This window comes from Aegilops tauschii, chromosome 5 (genome assembly GCF_002575655.3).
Source record: "Aegilops tauschii subsp. strangulata cultivar AL8/78 chromosome 5, Aet v6.0, whole genome shotgun sequence".
In the NCBI taxonomy this organism is placed as follows: Eukaryota; Viridiplantae; Streptophyta; class Magnoliopsida; order Poales; family Poaceae; genus Aegilops; species Aegilops tauschii.
Genome location: NC_053039.3, coordinates 185,303,366 through 185,319,349, shown reverse-complemented (window position 1 = coordinate 185,319,349; position 15,984 = coordinate 185,303,366). Strand labels below are relative to the sequence as shown.

Sequence of the window (15,984 nt, the reverse complement as noted above, 5' to 3'; positions counted from 1 at the left end):
CTCAGGCACCGGTAATCTAAGGTACTTATCCTCAAAACCTTCAGCGGTAATATTGAGAATAACCATCGTAGACACCTGATCCTCCATACTGCACTTTTTACCAAATTTAATGGAGCACTTATCTGGACTCAGAAGCTGACCAGTTCCCTTCTCATAAACCGACAAAATGTTTTTAATGGTTAATGCTTGATCAATGGACCCCTTGGACCTCTTTTCAGTTTTGTATTTTGTTACTATACTCCTTTGACTATAGGACATAGGTTGTTCTTGCTCCTTTGTTTTCCAACCATACCTTATATCTTTCTCTGAACTAAAACCAAAAATAACCAGAGATTGTCCACAACTCAAGGAACTGTTGGAAAATCACATACGGCATACATAGAACTAAATTTTTACATAACATGATGTACGTTCAAGCAATTAAGCTAAGCAAGTTTAGAGAAGGAATATAGCCATCTAGCGCACCACTTATACACCTGATTATGTTCACATTTCCAACCTTTTCAACTTAGTGAAAAACTAACCAGCAGCAACAGAAATCACGTAAACAAAATAAGGAAGAAAGTGTATTTCTCCAAATAAAACCCAAACTTTGCTTGTTTACTTTTAAATTAAAATTATCATTTATTTTTGAAGTTGTTTAACTTCTTAGTCAAAATCATTTGCAAGGAAGGTCTCCATAAATTTAAATACAATAATCAATTATCATTCTCTTGAAGGTAGTTAAAAGAGAAATAAAAAGCATATCACCTCAGATTCTTAGAATGTCAGGCTGCCGTCACTGCTTGGCCTGACACCCAACTAAGCTCAGCCCAGTGAGCACTAAGTGCTACCTCTACAATTGATCATACACTGGTAACTAAGGACTATCAAGAAAAATCGAAAGAATGTGATGTGACATTACATCGAGAAATATACAACACACAACAAACTTAGCTCCCTTGTCCATGTGAAGAAAACTACAACATATGAAACGGCAAAAATAATCTGAAGACATCTTAGACCATCATGATTACTCAGAATTTATAGTGGAAATGGTTTTCTAGATTTTGATCACCACATGTACCGAACCTTTACCTACAAGGCTATGATGAATCAGACTATATATGCATTTTATTAAATCCAATGTAATTGTTCTTAGAGAAATGGTCAATCTTAGTACATACTACCTGATGTCAAGGCAATATAGCAGCAATATTTATTTACCTATTTGAAACGGAGACAAAAGAGCTGTTGTTTTTTGCGGGGGACAAAAGAGCATCTCCAACAGGCGCAACGCGCGGCGCGCTAAAAAAGCGTTTGCAGCGCGCTGTTCGCGAGTTTTTGCGCGGCGAGGAGCGCTTGCTCCAGCGGCCGCTGCAAAGTTTAGCGCGGCGAGCCACTCCAGCAGGCGCTGCAAAAAAAACTGCGCTATGCACTCAAAACAAATAAAAAACCATAGGCATAGATAAAAAAAGTGATACATAGATAGTTCATCTAGCATAGATAGGTAAAAAAAGACACTAGTCCGAGGTAAAAACTAAGGTGCAACTAGAAACTACTCCGAGTCGTCGTCCTCCTCCTCGCTTGTGTCGTCCGACGTATCAAGCCACGCCTCTTCCCACCGCTCATCGTCGCTAGAGAAGAATGATGCTGCTCCCAAATTGCACTGCGATATCGCCAGTGCCTTCTGACGACGCCTGTCCGCCTGTTTCGCGTGCCGCCTTGCCCTCCTCTCCACCCAGAAGGCATGCTCGTTGGCGACGTCCTTCGGGCGGCGCTGGCGCCACTCCACCATGGCTCGCTCGTCCGCCTCGGCGATGAGGAGGCGGCGCTGTCGCCAACGGTGTTCCTGGCGGTCGGCGTCAGTTATTAGCCGCGGCGGAAGGGGCGATGGCCTGCACCTGCTCACATGTCCAGACGTCCTGGAAGTTCATCTGTGGGCGAGGCCTCCCGAGGCGCCACGCCGCCGCGTTGTATGCGCGGGCGGCCTCGTGCGCGGTCTCGAACGTGTCGAGGCCGAGGCGGACGTCGCCGGACCGATTCTCAGCGTAGAAGGCGCCGGAGGGGCGCTGGCGGACACCAGATTGCCCAAAGATCCCCGGCGGCGCGGCGGCATGGTAGCGCGTCGGCGGCGTGGCGAGGTGGAGAGCGATGGAGGACACGTGACGGGCGTAACAATTTATAGGCGCGCCGCGGCGCGCAACCGCCCGCTTTTTCCCACGCGCGCAATCGTTTCCCATGCACCTGAGTTTCCCGCCGCGAAACTGTCCCGCGCGCGGTTTTTGCAGCTGCTGTTGGAGATGCTCTTGACTAAGTAGTAATAGAGTTTGGAGTTGAGCAGCAGTCAATGAATCAGCCATACGAAGTTGGAGAACCTTGTGCCAAGGTTGTAAAAGCATTTGGCCTTGGGAAATTCTCAGCGTGTTCAAACCTTTTATTGCATGAATTGCTACTACGAACACAGTTGCACCCTCCGTTGTGGCACTAGATTCATTGCTAGAAAATCAGTGCGACCACAAATATAGCCTTTTGAAATTTTGAAACGCGGATTGAAAATTGGATGAGATCTTGACTAAGAATGAAAAGCTCTGGAACAAAAAACGTGTACAATTATGGAACTTCCTACAATTATGAGGCTTTTTAGATCCAATCAAGTCTTAAATTCCGCAAGTGAAGAATTGGGCTACTGGAATTAGTAACTTTGCCACAGCGCATAAAATCAAAACATCAGATGCTTCTATCAGGAGATTCCTCGCCCCACAAACAAATCTCCGCTGCAATCAGTTGATTGGTTCCAAAAACATCTGGGTACAAACATGAAGACCTGGATGTCTCATCAACAGTCCAGAGCAGCTACATCTCCAGTCACACGTGCCTATGTTCGTACCGAGAATTCTACCAAGTGTAGGTTCTACACATCAATTCTGGCCCATCAACCTTCCGGTCGAGGCATTTTATGTTCTTCATGTCTACCACCAAGCTGAGCATCATGGTGGCTCACGTTGTGCTTTGGTGCATCACTAGGTGCTGCGGCTTGTGCTCGAAACCATCATTTCTCTTGGTTAGAGAATGCTCATCTTTAATGTCCACCAGAACTTCAGCCTCTTTCGCAGTCTCTGGAACATTCTGATCACCATTGTTGTCCCCATTTTCTGCAACGCCATCAGCATTACGGTGATCCTCTTGATGCATACTACAATCGTTCCTCTCCTGCTTGATCTTCTCATCCTCAACAGCCAACTCCACACCATGTTCTAATTCCCTCTCAAGTAGGTCGTCATCATCCATCACATGTACCTTCCTAGCAACATCACCTTTGAACTTTCTTCGCTTCTCCAAAGCTGCCTTTACCTTGTCCTTGTCAATTTTATTCATGGCATCCATCATGGAGGATGAGACACTGGGATCACCACTGTTACTGAGATTACCATCTCTCGATTCACTGGAACTAGCATGCGATGGAAGAGGTTTCTCTTCTGTTGGAATACCAGGTTTGTCGCTGGGCCTGGAACTTCTCGGCAAGGACTTTGTGCCATCATGCAAACCATCCTTTGTACTAGTATCAACTCTACCTCCACTCTGACTGCTTGTTTTGTCGTTTTCATGGCCACCATTGTCATTTTGAAGACTTTTCTGGCTACCAATCTGCTTGTGTGGCTTTGAGTGCTCAGCACCATTGTGAATTGGAACACCTGTTGATGTAGAAGGATTGGAATCTGACTGTTTGGATGCTGGATGATGCACAACAGGAGGTTCCTCGGAGTTGGCTTCTGCTTTTACGGAGATCCTTTGATTAGGCACACCAGCTGAGCTCCCTTCAGCTTCATTCCCATTTGTTGGTTGCGACTGTACAACGCGGTTTTGCTCATACAGCTCTAACATTTGATTGCTAACCTCTGCAATCAAGAGATAAAAGAAATGCATTAGTATTAGACGTGAATTTATCACGCCATGTTACCAAAGCTCAACTACAAATTAACTGCTACTCCCTCTGTTCACAAATGTAAGATGTTTTGGATATTTTAATACGGACTACATACGGATTGAAATGAGTGAACAAACACACTAAAACGTGTCTACATACATCCGGTTCACAAAAAAAGTTAGAACATGTTATATTTATGAACGGAGGGAGTAGAAGATGAATCAAAGCCATGAACAAGGACTACTATGGAGCACCATTGAAACAGACCAGATTCTACAAGACCAAAGGATTTTCTGGAACCATCAAATCTTCAAGCAACTGACTGAAAATCATGCGCTTTGTTTCCTGTTTGTAAACAGTCGGGTGCTCTTAGATTGAGAAGGCGTCCTTTTCTTAGCTATCTAGAGATGACTACAAAACATGTTATACAGTGTATTATCTTGTAATGTTGTCTCTAGTGGTTAATTTTTGCATGCATATAAAACAATGTAGTGATAAAATTAGAAAACATGTGTAAGAGATGGCATCCACTACAATGGAGAAAAATATCTTATCTCAAGCGCTAAGAGATCATCTCTTAGGATTTTTTGAGAATGAAATCATCTCTTAGTTGAGACAAGGAAAAGGCTGAAATCACCCCATTGTACATGCCCTTATAATCTTTATTATGGATATTCTATTTGGCAGGTACAGAGGAGATTAAAAGTGTCTTGCCAGATCTATAAACCACTGAACTGGCTTAACTAGTCCCATATGAAGCAATAGTCACTAGAAAAAGTCAGAACTGGAACGCGTGATAGTATAGTAAATAATTCATAAAACTGTGTACAGCAACTACACCATGTATAATTAGACTTCGGCTTTATTACCACCACTAGCATAATGATCGCGTTGCTACAGAACCAAAAACTGATTGCAGTTGTATTTGATTAGTAGCATACAACAACCAATGCACTTGTTACTTGACATCATAAAAAGTACTCCCTCCTACCCAAAATATAAGGCGTGCTTGACTTTGCACGGTCCTTGATGCATGACTTTGACCATTAATATATACCATAATACATGGATTGAACATGTATCAATAGTATCATCGTATTTGTCTTGCAAAACAATTCTATTTCATACGTCTTTATAATAATTTCTAGGCATATATAATCAATGAAAATCAGAGTCAAAGTTGTGCGATGAAGACAAGAAAAGTCAACGCGCGCCTTATATTTTGAGGAGGGAGTAGTACACCATAATCATAAAAGGGTAATAACACCATAGTGGCCATAGTACATGTCATGGCTGGATTTTAAAATTTGAAAGTTAGGATTATGAGGATTACGGAGGAGGGGTGGCCGGAGGGCGGGGAATGGGGAGGAGGGGTGGCTGGGTAAAATATCATTGCCGGATTGACTGGCTGGTTGGTGTCGCAGTAAAAGAAATTGTGTACTACCATGTACTAGTACTGATCAAATACTTTCCCATTCAAAACATGAGTGAGGTGGTGACTTGCTAGTTTGATTAAGCTGCGTATAGCGGCAAGTGAGGGGTTCGAGAGTCCACAATTGCATTAGTTGTTACTGTTTTGTTTATGATCATTTTTCGCAAACCATAAGGCCTTCTTTGGTTCATAGGATAGGAATTTTATAGGAATAGGAAAATCATAGGAAGTGAGATGACATGCATGTCAATTCCTATAGAGAAAGAGATGCCATTTGGTGCATAGGATAGGATTTTTTCCATTGAGTCTAGGCTAATGTGTTTTTTCCTCCAAAATGTGAAGGATTGATTCCTATCCTACATAGGAATAGGAATCCATTCCTACAAACCAAAGGGCTTCAAAGGAATTTTTCCTTTGCAAATCCTATCCTACAGAATTCCTACAAAAATCCTACAAACCAAAGGGGACCTAAGAGGGTCCGATGGGGGTCGAGACTCGACACATTACTTGTAACTGTTTTATTGATGTATTTTTTTCAAACCAAAGAGGGTCCAGTGGGGTTCGAGACTCCACGATTGAATTACTTGTGACTGTTTGTTTATGATTATTATTTTTTACAAACCAAAGAGGATCCAACGGATCCTGCATGGGCGAGGAGGATTTGGATGGAGTGGGGGGTGAACCGAGCACCACCACCACCAACTCAAATTTATAAGTAATATATATAGGACTGATTTTCTGCGCTCATGGGAGTATGTACTCTCACATTAAATATACTTCTCTATCATTCTCAATATACCTTATTAATTATCTAAGATACCTCAATACAAATTTCATAAAAAGAACATCATCAGAACCCTTAGTTTATAAAATCTAACATGTCACATCCCTAACCTTGCTATGCACTTGGACTAGCTTGGTTGGTGCATCATGTTTAAATTTTGCCTAAACTTGAAATGGGGATGTTCAAACCCTAGCATCAAATGAAATCCAACTAGGGTCACAATGAAATATTTTCAATGATCCCAAAATGCCTTCATAAAATGTTCATCATTTCTGGATTGGGCTAAAACCCCTGGCAAAATGGTGCACACTTTTTCTAGGACATTCTGGATTTTTGAATTAAATCATAAGTATTTGAATGTGGACATTTAAATTCTATAAAATATTTTAACTGTCCAAATAATCTTGAAAGCATTTGAGGGCTGTTGGAAATAGTTTCAAAAGTGCCCACAATTATTTTCAGGATCTTACAAAATGAATTAGTATTTTTACTAATTCAAAACAGAGAAATAAATAGAAAACAGAAACAGAAAGCAGAGAGAGAGAGTTACCTTGGCCCGTTACTGTAGCAGCCCAGCCCACTGGAGATGCCAGTCATCCCCTACCTCACGCCAGTAGGCAGGGGCGCGTGGCCTCCGCACGCTAGCACGCGCGCGGCCACCTCCTGCTTGCCGCCGCTGCTGCTGGAGGGCGCCAAGAGCGCCACGACACCCCTGCATCTCCCCCCCCCCCCTCTCTGGTTCCTCCCTCTCCCCCCCAGCGCTCGCGCCGCAGCCACCCGAGCGAGCCCGTCGCCGCCGATCGCCACCACCGCGGCCACCGCCTTCCCCTCGCCTCACCAACGCGCCCAGAAGCTCCGCCACGACGTCGTCGTCCTCTCCATCGAGTCACACGGCGCCAGAAGCTCTGCTGCATCTCCAACGCCGCCGATTTCGACCTCGGGTGCCGGTGATCCCCACCGTCGTTTCGCCGGACCCCGTGCCTCCCCTGCCCCGCCAGCAGCACCAGAAGAACCGCGGTGAGCCGTTGCACCGTTTCCCCCATGCCTCGTTGCCTGATTTGCCCCCTAGCCGCATCAACCACCGGAGCCGAGTGCTCCCCGCCGCCGGCCATGTCGCCGCCGCGGTTGCAACACCCGCACGTCGCACCAGAGCACGTAGGCGTGCTCAGCGCTTCCTCAGGAAGCCGCAGACCCCACCAGTTCGCCTCGAAACGCGCTGTAGCGCCTAAACCATCAGTGCCCGAACTCCGGCCGCCGCATTCGTGCTCGCTGCCGGCGAACCAGGCCACCCCGCGACCTTCTGACACCTCCTCTGGATGCGGAAGAGCGTGGGCTACCTCCTGGTGGGTTTCGTGCGTCCAGCCGCCGTCTGTAGCTCAAGTCCGGCGAGTTGCCGCTGCAGTTTTGGTTGTCGCCGGCGAAACTCCGGCGAGGACCGACGTGGCGCAGTCATTAGCGCTAATCCCTGCCAGCTCAGCCGCCCTTAGCCACTGACAATGGGCCCCGCAGCAGGTCAAAGTGCTAGTCAACGCGGGTTAGCACCAGGTGTCACTGACGTGTGGACCCCACACGTCAGGTTTGACCCTGGTCAGCGCTGCTGACCTGCTGACACAGGCATGACGCAGTGCTGACGCAGTTAATCTTTTTCTGGATTTAAAATAATTCAGGAATTCCAGAAAATCCTATAAACTTCTAAAAATCATAAAAAATAATCTATAACTCAGATGGAAAACATTTATATATGAAAAATGATCAGAAAAATCCAATCTATCCATCTGTACCATTTCCATGCATGTTAGAACAACTTATGACTACTGTTTAGGACAATTCAATTAAATGGCATTTAAGAAATCACATATGGAGTTTGAATTTGAATCTTTGATTCAAGCCAACTCCATTTAACTTGCTGCTAGTTGCATTAGCCCAAACCACAGCATATTGCCATGTCATGATCATGCATCATATTGTGCATTGCATTGATTGTATTTCTTCTCTGTTGCCGGTATTTGTCCCCTCTCGGTAGACGATGTTCCGGCGTTGTGATCGTTGACACTACTGAAGACTCAATGCTATCTTCAGAAGTGCCAGGCAAGCAAAACCCCCTTGTTCATTCCGATACAATCCTCTCGCTCCTGCTCTCTTTTACTGCATTAGGACAACAACGATCTATCTGTTACTTGCTGCGGTAGCTGAACCCCTTTATCCTCTGCATGACCTGTCATTGCCACAGTAAATAGATGAAACCCACTAGCATGAGTAGGAGTTGTTTGAGCCCTGATGTGCCTACTCATTCATGCTTGTTTGTCATGCCTGCTATTGCTTAGAGTTGTGTCAGGTCTGATTCATCGGGAATGAATTGGAATGTGGTGAACATGTCCTACTGTTGAGAGCTAAGTGTGTGAACACGATTTGGTAAAGGTAGCGGTGAGAGGCCATGTAGGAGTACATGGTGGGTTGTCTCATTGAAACCGTCCTGAGGAACTGAGTTCTGTGTTTGTGATCCATGAACAGTTACAACCACACATTGGAATGCTTAAGTGCCCCTCTCGACTTATTAATCAACTTGATCTCTGTCCAGGAGTTGCAACTAGTTTCTGGTGTTTGTAGGTAGTGTTAGTAGTCTACCAAGTGGTACCCGGTACAGGTGGGCTTGGGACAGACTAGGCACCGTGGCACGGTGTACCAAGCGTAGATCCATCCGTCGAGGTGGGCTTGGGAACCCTGTTCACATCATTTGGGGCCGTGAGCGACACCCCGGCCGAATCTCCTTGCGGATGGAACCCGAATAGGCGATAAACCTGGACAAGAGACTTGTGTGGTTAGTCAGGTCGTGGCCGACTCCCTCGCCAGGCTTCCGCTTGAAGGTTGCCGAGGTACACGAGGTGTACATGGTGGTAAGTGGCGAGAGCGTGTGTGACGAAGTACACCCCTGCAGGGTTAATATGATCTATTCGAATAGCCGTGTCCACGTTAAAGGACTTCTGGGTCGCCTGTACAGTTCATAGACAAGTGAAAGTGGATACTCTAAAATGCGCAAGATAAGCGTGAGTGCTATGGATGGCGTTCTCGTAGGGAGACGGGAGCGGATCCATAGTGGTGTATTGATATGGTGAATATGTGGACTCGTGTGCGCCACCTCAAAAGAGTTACTTGCAGTCATAGTTCAGGATAGCCACCGAGTCAAAGCTGGCTTGCTGCAGTTAAACTCCACCACCCCCTTTGTTGATACCGATGCATATATAGATAGTCCTGATGTAAGTCTTGCTGGGTACATTTGTACTCACGTTTGCTTATTTTATGTTTTGCAGAGAGACGTCAGTCTCGCTAGTAGTTCCGTGTGGACTTCGACGTTTAGCTTGTTACCTCAGCTACGATCTTGTGCCCTCGGCAGGATCTGGTAGATAGTCAGGCTTCTCAGCCTTTTTCATTTATAGATGTCTGTACTCAGACATGTTAAGCTTCCGCATGTGCTTTGACTTGTATGCTCTGAATGTTGGGTCATGAGACCCATGTTTGTAATATCTGGCTCTTCGGAGCCTAATGAATAAATACTCTGAGTCGTAGAGTCTTGTTGTGATGCCATGTTGTATTTGCACATATCGAGCATATTGTGTGTATGATTAAAATGCTTGGTATGTGTGGGATCCGACAACCTAGTTGTTTATCCTTGATAGCCTCTCTTATGGGGAAATGTAGTCTTGTGCTTCCATGAGCCATAGTAGTCCGCTACAGCCCGGTTCACCGGAGTCCTGCTAGCCCAGCACTACTGCTCCGGAACACTTAACTGGCCGGCATGTGATTCACTTCGTTCCTGTGTCTGTCCCTTCGGGGAAATGTCACGCGGTGACATCCGGAGTCCTGCCTAGCCTGCTACAGTCCGGGTTCCCGGAGTCCTGTTAGCCCAGTGCTACAGCCCGGATTCGCACGCTGCTGACCGACATGCTCGATGTTGATTCATGTATGCCTGTCCCCGTAAGTTAGTGCCACTTTGGGTTCACGACTAGTCATGTCGGCCCGGGTTCTCTGTCATATGGATGCTAGCGACACTATCATATACGTGAGCTAAAAGACGCAAACGGTCCCGGGCCATGGTAAGGCGACACCCGTGGGAATACCGTGCGTGAGGCCGCAAAGTGATATGAGGTGTTACCGGCTAGATCGATGTGACTTGGAATCGGGGTCCTGACATAACAATTTTACGTACGAAAAGGCAGTCTACAAGCAAATGATCTGGAACACATTGACTCAAATGGAATTTTTTATTTAACTCACTTTGCGCTATCTGGTAATTATTAATAAAGCATATTAAAATGATAAAGGGGTAGTATAATATCTATGTGGTACATGAAGCACAGGAGTACGCACGCCCAGGAGTGCAGAATCATTTCCTTAGCTAGAATGAAGCAAAGACACATCCAAATGGTTGTTTAACAGGAAAGTTTTGTACATATCCTTATTTTTAGCTACTCAACAAGAATAGTACTTGCAAAAAGATCAGTTTCACACTATGAAGTATTTTCACAAATGTCCAAGTCATTGTACGCTTACTTTAGTTCTTTCTTTGTATCCCTAAAACCCAGATGCCACAGGAACACATAAAAAGGTGAGTCCCGGTGGTAAGATGTACTAAACCACAACAGTAGTCACTGTACAGCAAGGAAGCTAGAAATACAGAAGAAACAAACCAAACAAAGCAGAAGGAAATTTCGAATTACTGACTTTGCATAGAGGAACCAACCTTCCAGCTGTCTTGGTGTCACATCAAACTCCTGATACCAAGCCTTCTCACCGTCATCTGGAAGAAATTTCACTTTGAGAAACTTGCCAGCCAAAAAGAGAGCACCTGCTGCAATATGATGGGGCTTGAATTGCAAACAGAGTGAAGTGCGCAGCCTGTACAGTACACACCCTTTTAAAGGAGGTCTAGTAGACATATAAACTGAATACTGGTATGGCTAAAAAGAACAAGGGTAGCATTAGCATACCCATCATTGACAAAATTCCAGGCAACCTGAGGAAGCGCATTATGAGTAATCTTGAATTTCTTTATTGTTTCAACCAAGGGCTTGTAAGGATGGTGCACATTAAGGTCAAAACCAAGTGTTGCAAGTACAACTCGCTCCCCAAGTAAAATGAGTTCTTTTTGCCGATCATATACTTCCTGCATAAGACAGTAGTAGACAGTTTGTTCAAGCATTATTCCCAGAGGAAATCACTTTGAACTAACCATGAACTGGTGCAGAGAAGATCTACATCGACAGAATATAAGTGTACCAACACAATGGAACCTTCAGAAATATGTGGCAGATACAGTGGTAACTACAATAGAAAAAGATCTGCATCGATAGGCGAAGTGTACTGAACTACTGATACAGTTGAACGGAACCTGCACAAATATGTACCGATGCAGTTGAATGGAACCTTCACAAATATGTGGCAGATACAGTGCATTCACTCACCCAAATTAACACAGCAGATGTTAATTTTTCGAACAAGCACAAACTGAAAATGGAAGCATGCAATGGCAACTATTTATGGCCATCCTCATTTTGTTTATTAACTTCTTCACAAGAAAAATCATCATCATCACCAGAAATAATTAGGAATCAATATTTGTAGCATGTAGACCTCAAAAGTCACAAAAACCAACGCAAAAATGGATCTCAGAGGCACGCATTACCAAACTGAGAAGTACACATACATCAATGATTATGATTCAATCGTAATAGGCAAAAAATACAGTATACAGCATCTACCAGAAAATACTTTGTGTGCACATCATAGAGCAAAATTATTTTATACTCGGTTTGCACCCAACCCATCATAGAGCGAACTTACTTGCTTACAGGAAAGGACATCTGTTATTTTTCCTTGTATCAGCTATATTAGAGAACGGCAAGATCATACGAGGATATAAATCCTATGATTCAGCACTCCTCCAAACACAAGAGAAGAACCAAACTAGCCGGGTGCTGATTGTAAAATATATAGCTGGTAAACTTCAGCAGATGATGATGCAATCAAAACGATTCCAAAATAAATGATATACTGATGAGAAAAGGCTAGGATTCTGATAGAAACAGCCAGCCTTCTACTTGCTATGTTTCTGAAGTTATTTTCTGTTATTGTATGAGAACAACAAGATTTATAGGGTAAAATCAGGTCATGCTACAACTTTTGTAAAGGGAAAAAGGTTCACCAAAGAACAATCCATAGCAAAAGAAGCATCCAATTGGATCCATTACATTACCCTCTGCTTAATTTTCTGACCAGCAGCAGGATCCTTTTTATGAATAAGCTCGTAAGAAACCAGGATGACATCCTTCAAAGGCCTAGGTGTTTCTTCGACTTTTCCAGCCAAGAACATGCAAACAGTAGCGATTGTCTGTACAGATGTTAGATTCAGACTTCATTTGCCCATTCGCCATGAAAAAATAAGAATAACTGCATAACAAATAGTATAGAATACTAATATTCTGTCAAGACATATAGAGGAAAATCACACCATTACCACTTCTGCTGCAGATAAGAACACAAGAAATCACATGCACTCCTATTTCAGTAAACACGCTTGGTACTACTTCATGGATAGGGTGATTTCAAATGCTTTCACGTTCAATAATTTAAGAGTACCAGGGCCTAAATCAACTGTGCTGGGTGTTTGAGAGCTGTACCAGCCAAAATATTCATGATAAACCCTCAACCCCACATAATTGATCAAATGGTGTGCCCACCTGTGAACTGCTATTTAGTAACAAGGTCAGGCTCTTCTAAACTAAAAATCCCCACATCGCACCAAGAGGATGTACATCTGTGCATCTTATCCTTATAGAAAATACCTACTCTTTATAACCACCCCCTACAGTTCACTAAAGTGCAAGTTGTTTTGACATCTGAGTCTGCTGCTAGCTTCAGCGCCAACTTCTATTGGACTGGAGAAGTACGAAGTGTATTATTAACTATTAATGCCTCTGTATGGAGAGAACAATCACCAAACTGGAAAACCATGGAGATAGAAACTATTTGTTATTTTTATTCAAACTAAACTATGAGGCAGAAAAACAGAATATTATAAACTCAAATAAAGTATCTACATGTTATATAAGTTAGGAGCTGCACTTCATCAAATATTTAAAAATTGGACTATAGTTAGTCATTGACTAACACTTACTCGTCTATCATTTTTTGCATGAGATTGACGAAGGTAAAAACGGTGACAGAACACAATAGATGTAGCAATTGTCACTTGTGGCCTACATACAAAGAAAAAATTCAGCATAAGTTGACAGTATAATTCCAGCAAGCGTTGTGGCATTATCTCCGCGTGTCATAAAAACTAAAGATACGAGCACAGCAATTTTTATCGCGATTGCAAACTATTAAAGATGTGATGCGTAGTATGGATGCCTTCAAGGGCCAAAAGAAAAAATGCATACAAACATGCATTGCCCAAAACAAATCTAAAATGACAGACCACCATCATACAGGGCATATTTTCAGTATATCTTGACATTTTCATATGATATGATAATTTATCGTATTTATGAAGAAAAAAACCAGCCAGCAGTTCATTCAGAAAAAATGTGCTTGCCATAAGAGTGCTCCATAAAGAAGTAAAATATTATCTTATCAGACAAACAATTGAATATCTCTGGACCAAATATATGCTGGTATAAAACAAAAACACATCAGGAGAAGCAATTACAATACAATGACAATATAAACACACATTTTGAAATATTTAACATGGTAAGCAGAGCACTATTTTTTTGGATAATTAAGGGACAGTCAGCCAACAGGCTACAGTATCAATAAATGCATAGAAGGACATAAAATATCTTACACTTTGAGTCGCATCCCCAAATCTTGTAGATAAGTGCAATACGATTTCCGAAGGTAAGTCTCTTTCTTTAAATCAATGCCATCCCTCTTGGACGGAGAATTCTCTTCTATTTCCTTTCTACTGAAATACCATGAAGCACTAAGTTTGCCAGCTTCCTTATTCCCGCTCTTTGTAATTCTGTAGGGGCTATTTTCTACAATTCCATGATGTGACGAATCACTTGGCAGCATAGCCATGTAAGCTCCCAACTACATTCAGCACACAGTGACGAAGGTAGTCGTGAGTTTTAGGACAGTTACTGAGAAAAAAGATACATGATAACATGATACTGGTAAGCATAGTCCTGTTGCCAAGCTAAATAGTAAAGATCAAATATAGCTGGCAGATAGCAGGGCCTGCTTGCAACAAATAAGTCAGCACGCCCAATAACTGAACTGTTGGTAAGAATTCGTCTAGTAGAACATGCCGTTACGAACGTATGCAGGGAAGAGATGTACTCGAATGTAATTCGATGGGCTAGGACAACTGACATTCAGAAAATAAGCAGTTTAGAAGTTTCTGCAAGTCAAAAATACACAAGTATAAATAATCCACGCTGTTAACTTACTAGGTGCAAATAGCATTAAAAGCATAAATTGCTAAAAACAATTACTATATGAACAATATAGGTGTGATCAATCCAAATGTCTAGGATAACAATCATGCTGCTATTTTTTTTACGGGCAAACAGTAGGGGAAACCCCTATGGTTTTTTTTCTTAATCATGCTGATATCTACCAGCCAAGGGTATCCACTGGTTAATAAGGACAGCCCGGAATTAATTATTGACCTACAGTAAGTCTGTGATCTGGTGAATCCGTGAATGACCTGTTTACACACAAATAACCATTGCCTCTTGATTTTCTTGCTTCCTTTATTCCAACACATGCCACTGGCTATCTGTGTGACTCCATTTTTTCTGGTCAAACACATTTGCAGAAACTGACATTCACAGATCGTTCCAAACCCTGACCCTGTTTCGAGCTTAGAATCCTACAGGACACCAGAATCACTGACCAAGTGTTCGTGGACAGGTAGGCAATATTTGCAGAATTTACGCCCCTGCCAATAACCATTGGACATCTGCTATTGTGGTATCAAAAGCCCCAAAGCCCAGCAAGTTGTTATTTTAGCCTAACCGAAGCATGCAGTAAGTGAAACAGATCTAAAGCGCTCCAAACCGTAATCTGAATCTATCATATCCAACAAAACAATGACCCAGACCTAAGAGATCTCGCAAAACCGAAGTCGGGACCATTAGACGCGCAAGATCGCAATTTGAACCCATACATGACACCTAAAATCAAAGTATTCCGTCTCATCGCGGTATCAACCAACAGCATCAAACGACCACGCCCTAGGGTTCCGAAATTCCAACCTCCCATTGATCGATCTTTCACTTCCTCAGTTGGGAAATCAGAACAATACTTCGGGCAATGCAAGACCCAAGAAATGAAGGACTGATCTAGGGAGAAAAAACATGGATTGGCAATAAATGAATGGACTGACCTCGTATGCCTTGACGCAGCTGCGGACTAGGACGAAGCCAGCGAAGCGGGAGCGGCTCACAGGATGGATGCTGCCGGGGCGCCAGGGCCTCCGGGAGCTACTGCCAGGCTCGACGGAATGCTCGCCCCCGCTGCGTGCGGCCGCCGCCTCTCCTGGCTGGGCCTAGAAGCAAGGGAGGGAAGAGGAGGCGTCGGGGGGATAAAACCAGAGTAACAGAACCCCTATACCAGTGCGGTTTTCTTTCTCCAGAATTTTTATCTCCCTTCTCTATTTTGTGCTATTGACTGATTGATATAAGGATCGCCTCTGCAAATTTAAGCAAACTATATACGTGAAATGTTATGGTGTTTGTCAGATTTTTAAGATTTCCCAACGAACATATTTGTCACCGTCAGATTATAATGCACACATCTTAAAGCAAAGCCAGAAACACGTAGCAAAAAGAATTATTCGTAGGTCGTCGCGAACGC

General features: G+C 43.5%; 2 protein-coding genes across 4 annotated transcripts; both read right to left on the bottom strand.

Moving 5' to 3' along the window:
- Window positions 1-1,844: 1,844 nt before the first annotated feature.
- Window positions 1,845-2,222, bottom strand: LOC109778131 (ethylene-responsive transcription factor RAP2-13-like). The gene has a single exon (XM_020336720.1). It carries the CDS (start codon window positions 2,220-2,222, stop codon window positions 1,845-1,847), a length of 378 nt encoding a protein of 125 aa, XP_020192309.1.
- A 309-nt stretch (window positions 2,223-2,531) lies between these two features.
- LOC109748944 (cyclin-T1-4) lies at window positions 2,532-15,778 on the bottom strand. Of its 3 annotated transcripts, none has more exons than XM_073500089.1 (8): window positions 15,515-15,762; window positions 14,464-14,524; window positions 13,967-14,214; window positions 13,295-13,376; window positions 12,374-12,508; window positions 11,109-11,284; window positions 10,862-11,016; window positions 2,532-3,878 (listed from the first exon to the last, which is right to left on the bottom strand). In XM_073500089.1, the coding sequence occupies exons 3-8, from the start codon at window positions 14,200-14,202 to the stop codon at window positions 2,980-2,982; spliced, it is 1,683 nt and encodes a 560-aa protein (XP_073356190.1). In that variant the 5' UTR covers window positions 14,203-14,214; window positions 14,464-14,524; window positions 15,515-15,762; the 3' UTR covers window positions 2,532-2,979. The 3 variants fall into 3 exon arrangements, with proteins under 3 accessions (XP_073356190.1, XP_073356191.1, XP_020163539.1); XM_073500090.1 differs by having other exon boundaries at window positions 14,497-14,524; window positions 15,515-15,711; XM_020307950.3 differs by lacking the exon at window positions 14,464-14,524 and having other exon boundaries at window positions 15,515-15,778.
- Window positions 15,779-15,984: the final 206 nt, after the last annotated feature.

Excerpts from the sequence above, each read along its gene's own strand:
- LOC109778131 (XM_020336720.1), bottom strand. The coding sequence starts at position 2,222 with ATGGGAAACGATTGCGCGCGTGGGAAAAAGCGGGCGGTTGCGCGCCGC.
- LOC109748944 (XM_020307950.3), bottom strand. The coding sequence starts at position 14,202 with ATGGCTATGCTGCCAAGTGATTCGTCACATCATGGAATTGTAGAAAAT. Across the intron at positions 13,377-13,966 it reads TTGGGGATGCGACTCAAAGT|GCCACAAGTGACAATTGCTA; the intron begins GTAAGATATTTT and ends CTTTGTATGTAG. Across the intron at positions 11,017-11,108 it reads TGGAATTTTGTCAATGATGG|GCTGCGCACTTCACTCTGTT; the intron begins GTATGCTAATGC and ends TGTACTGTACAG.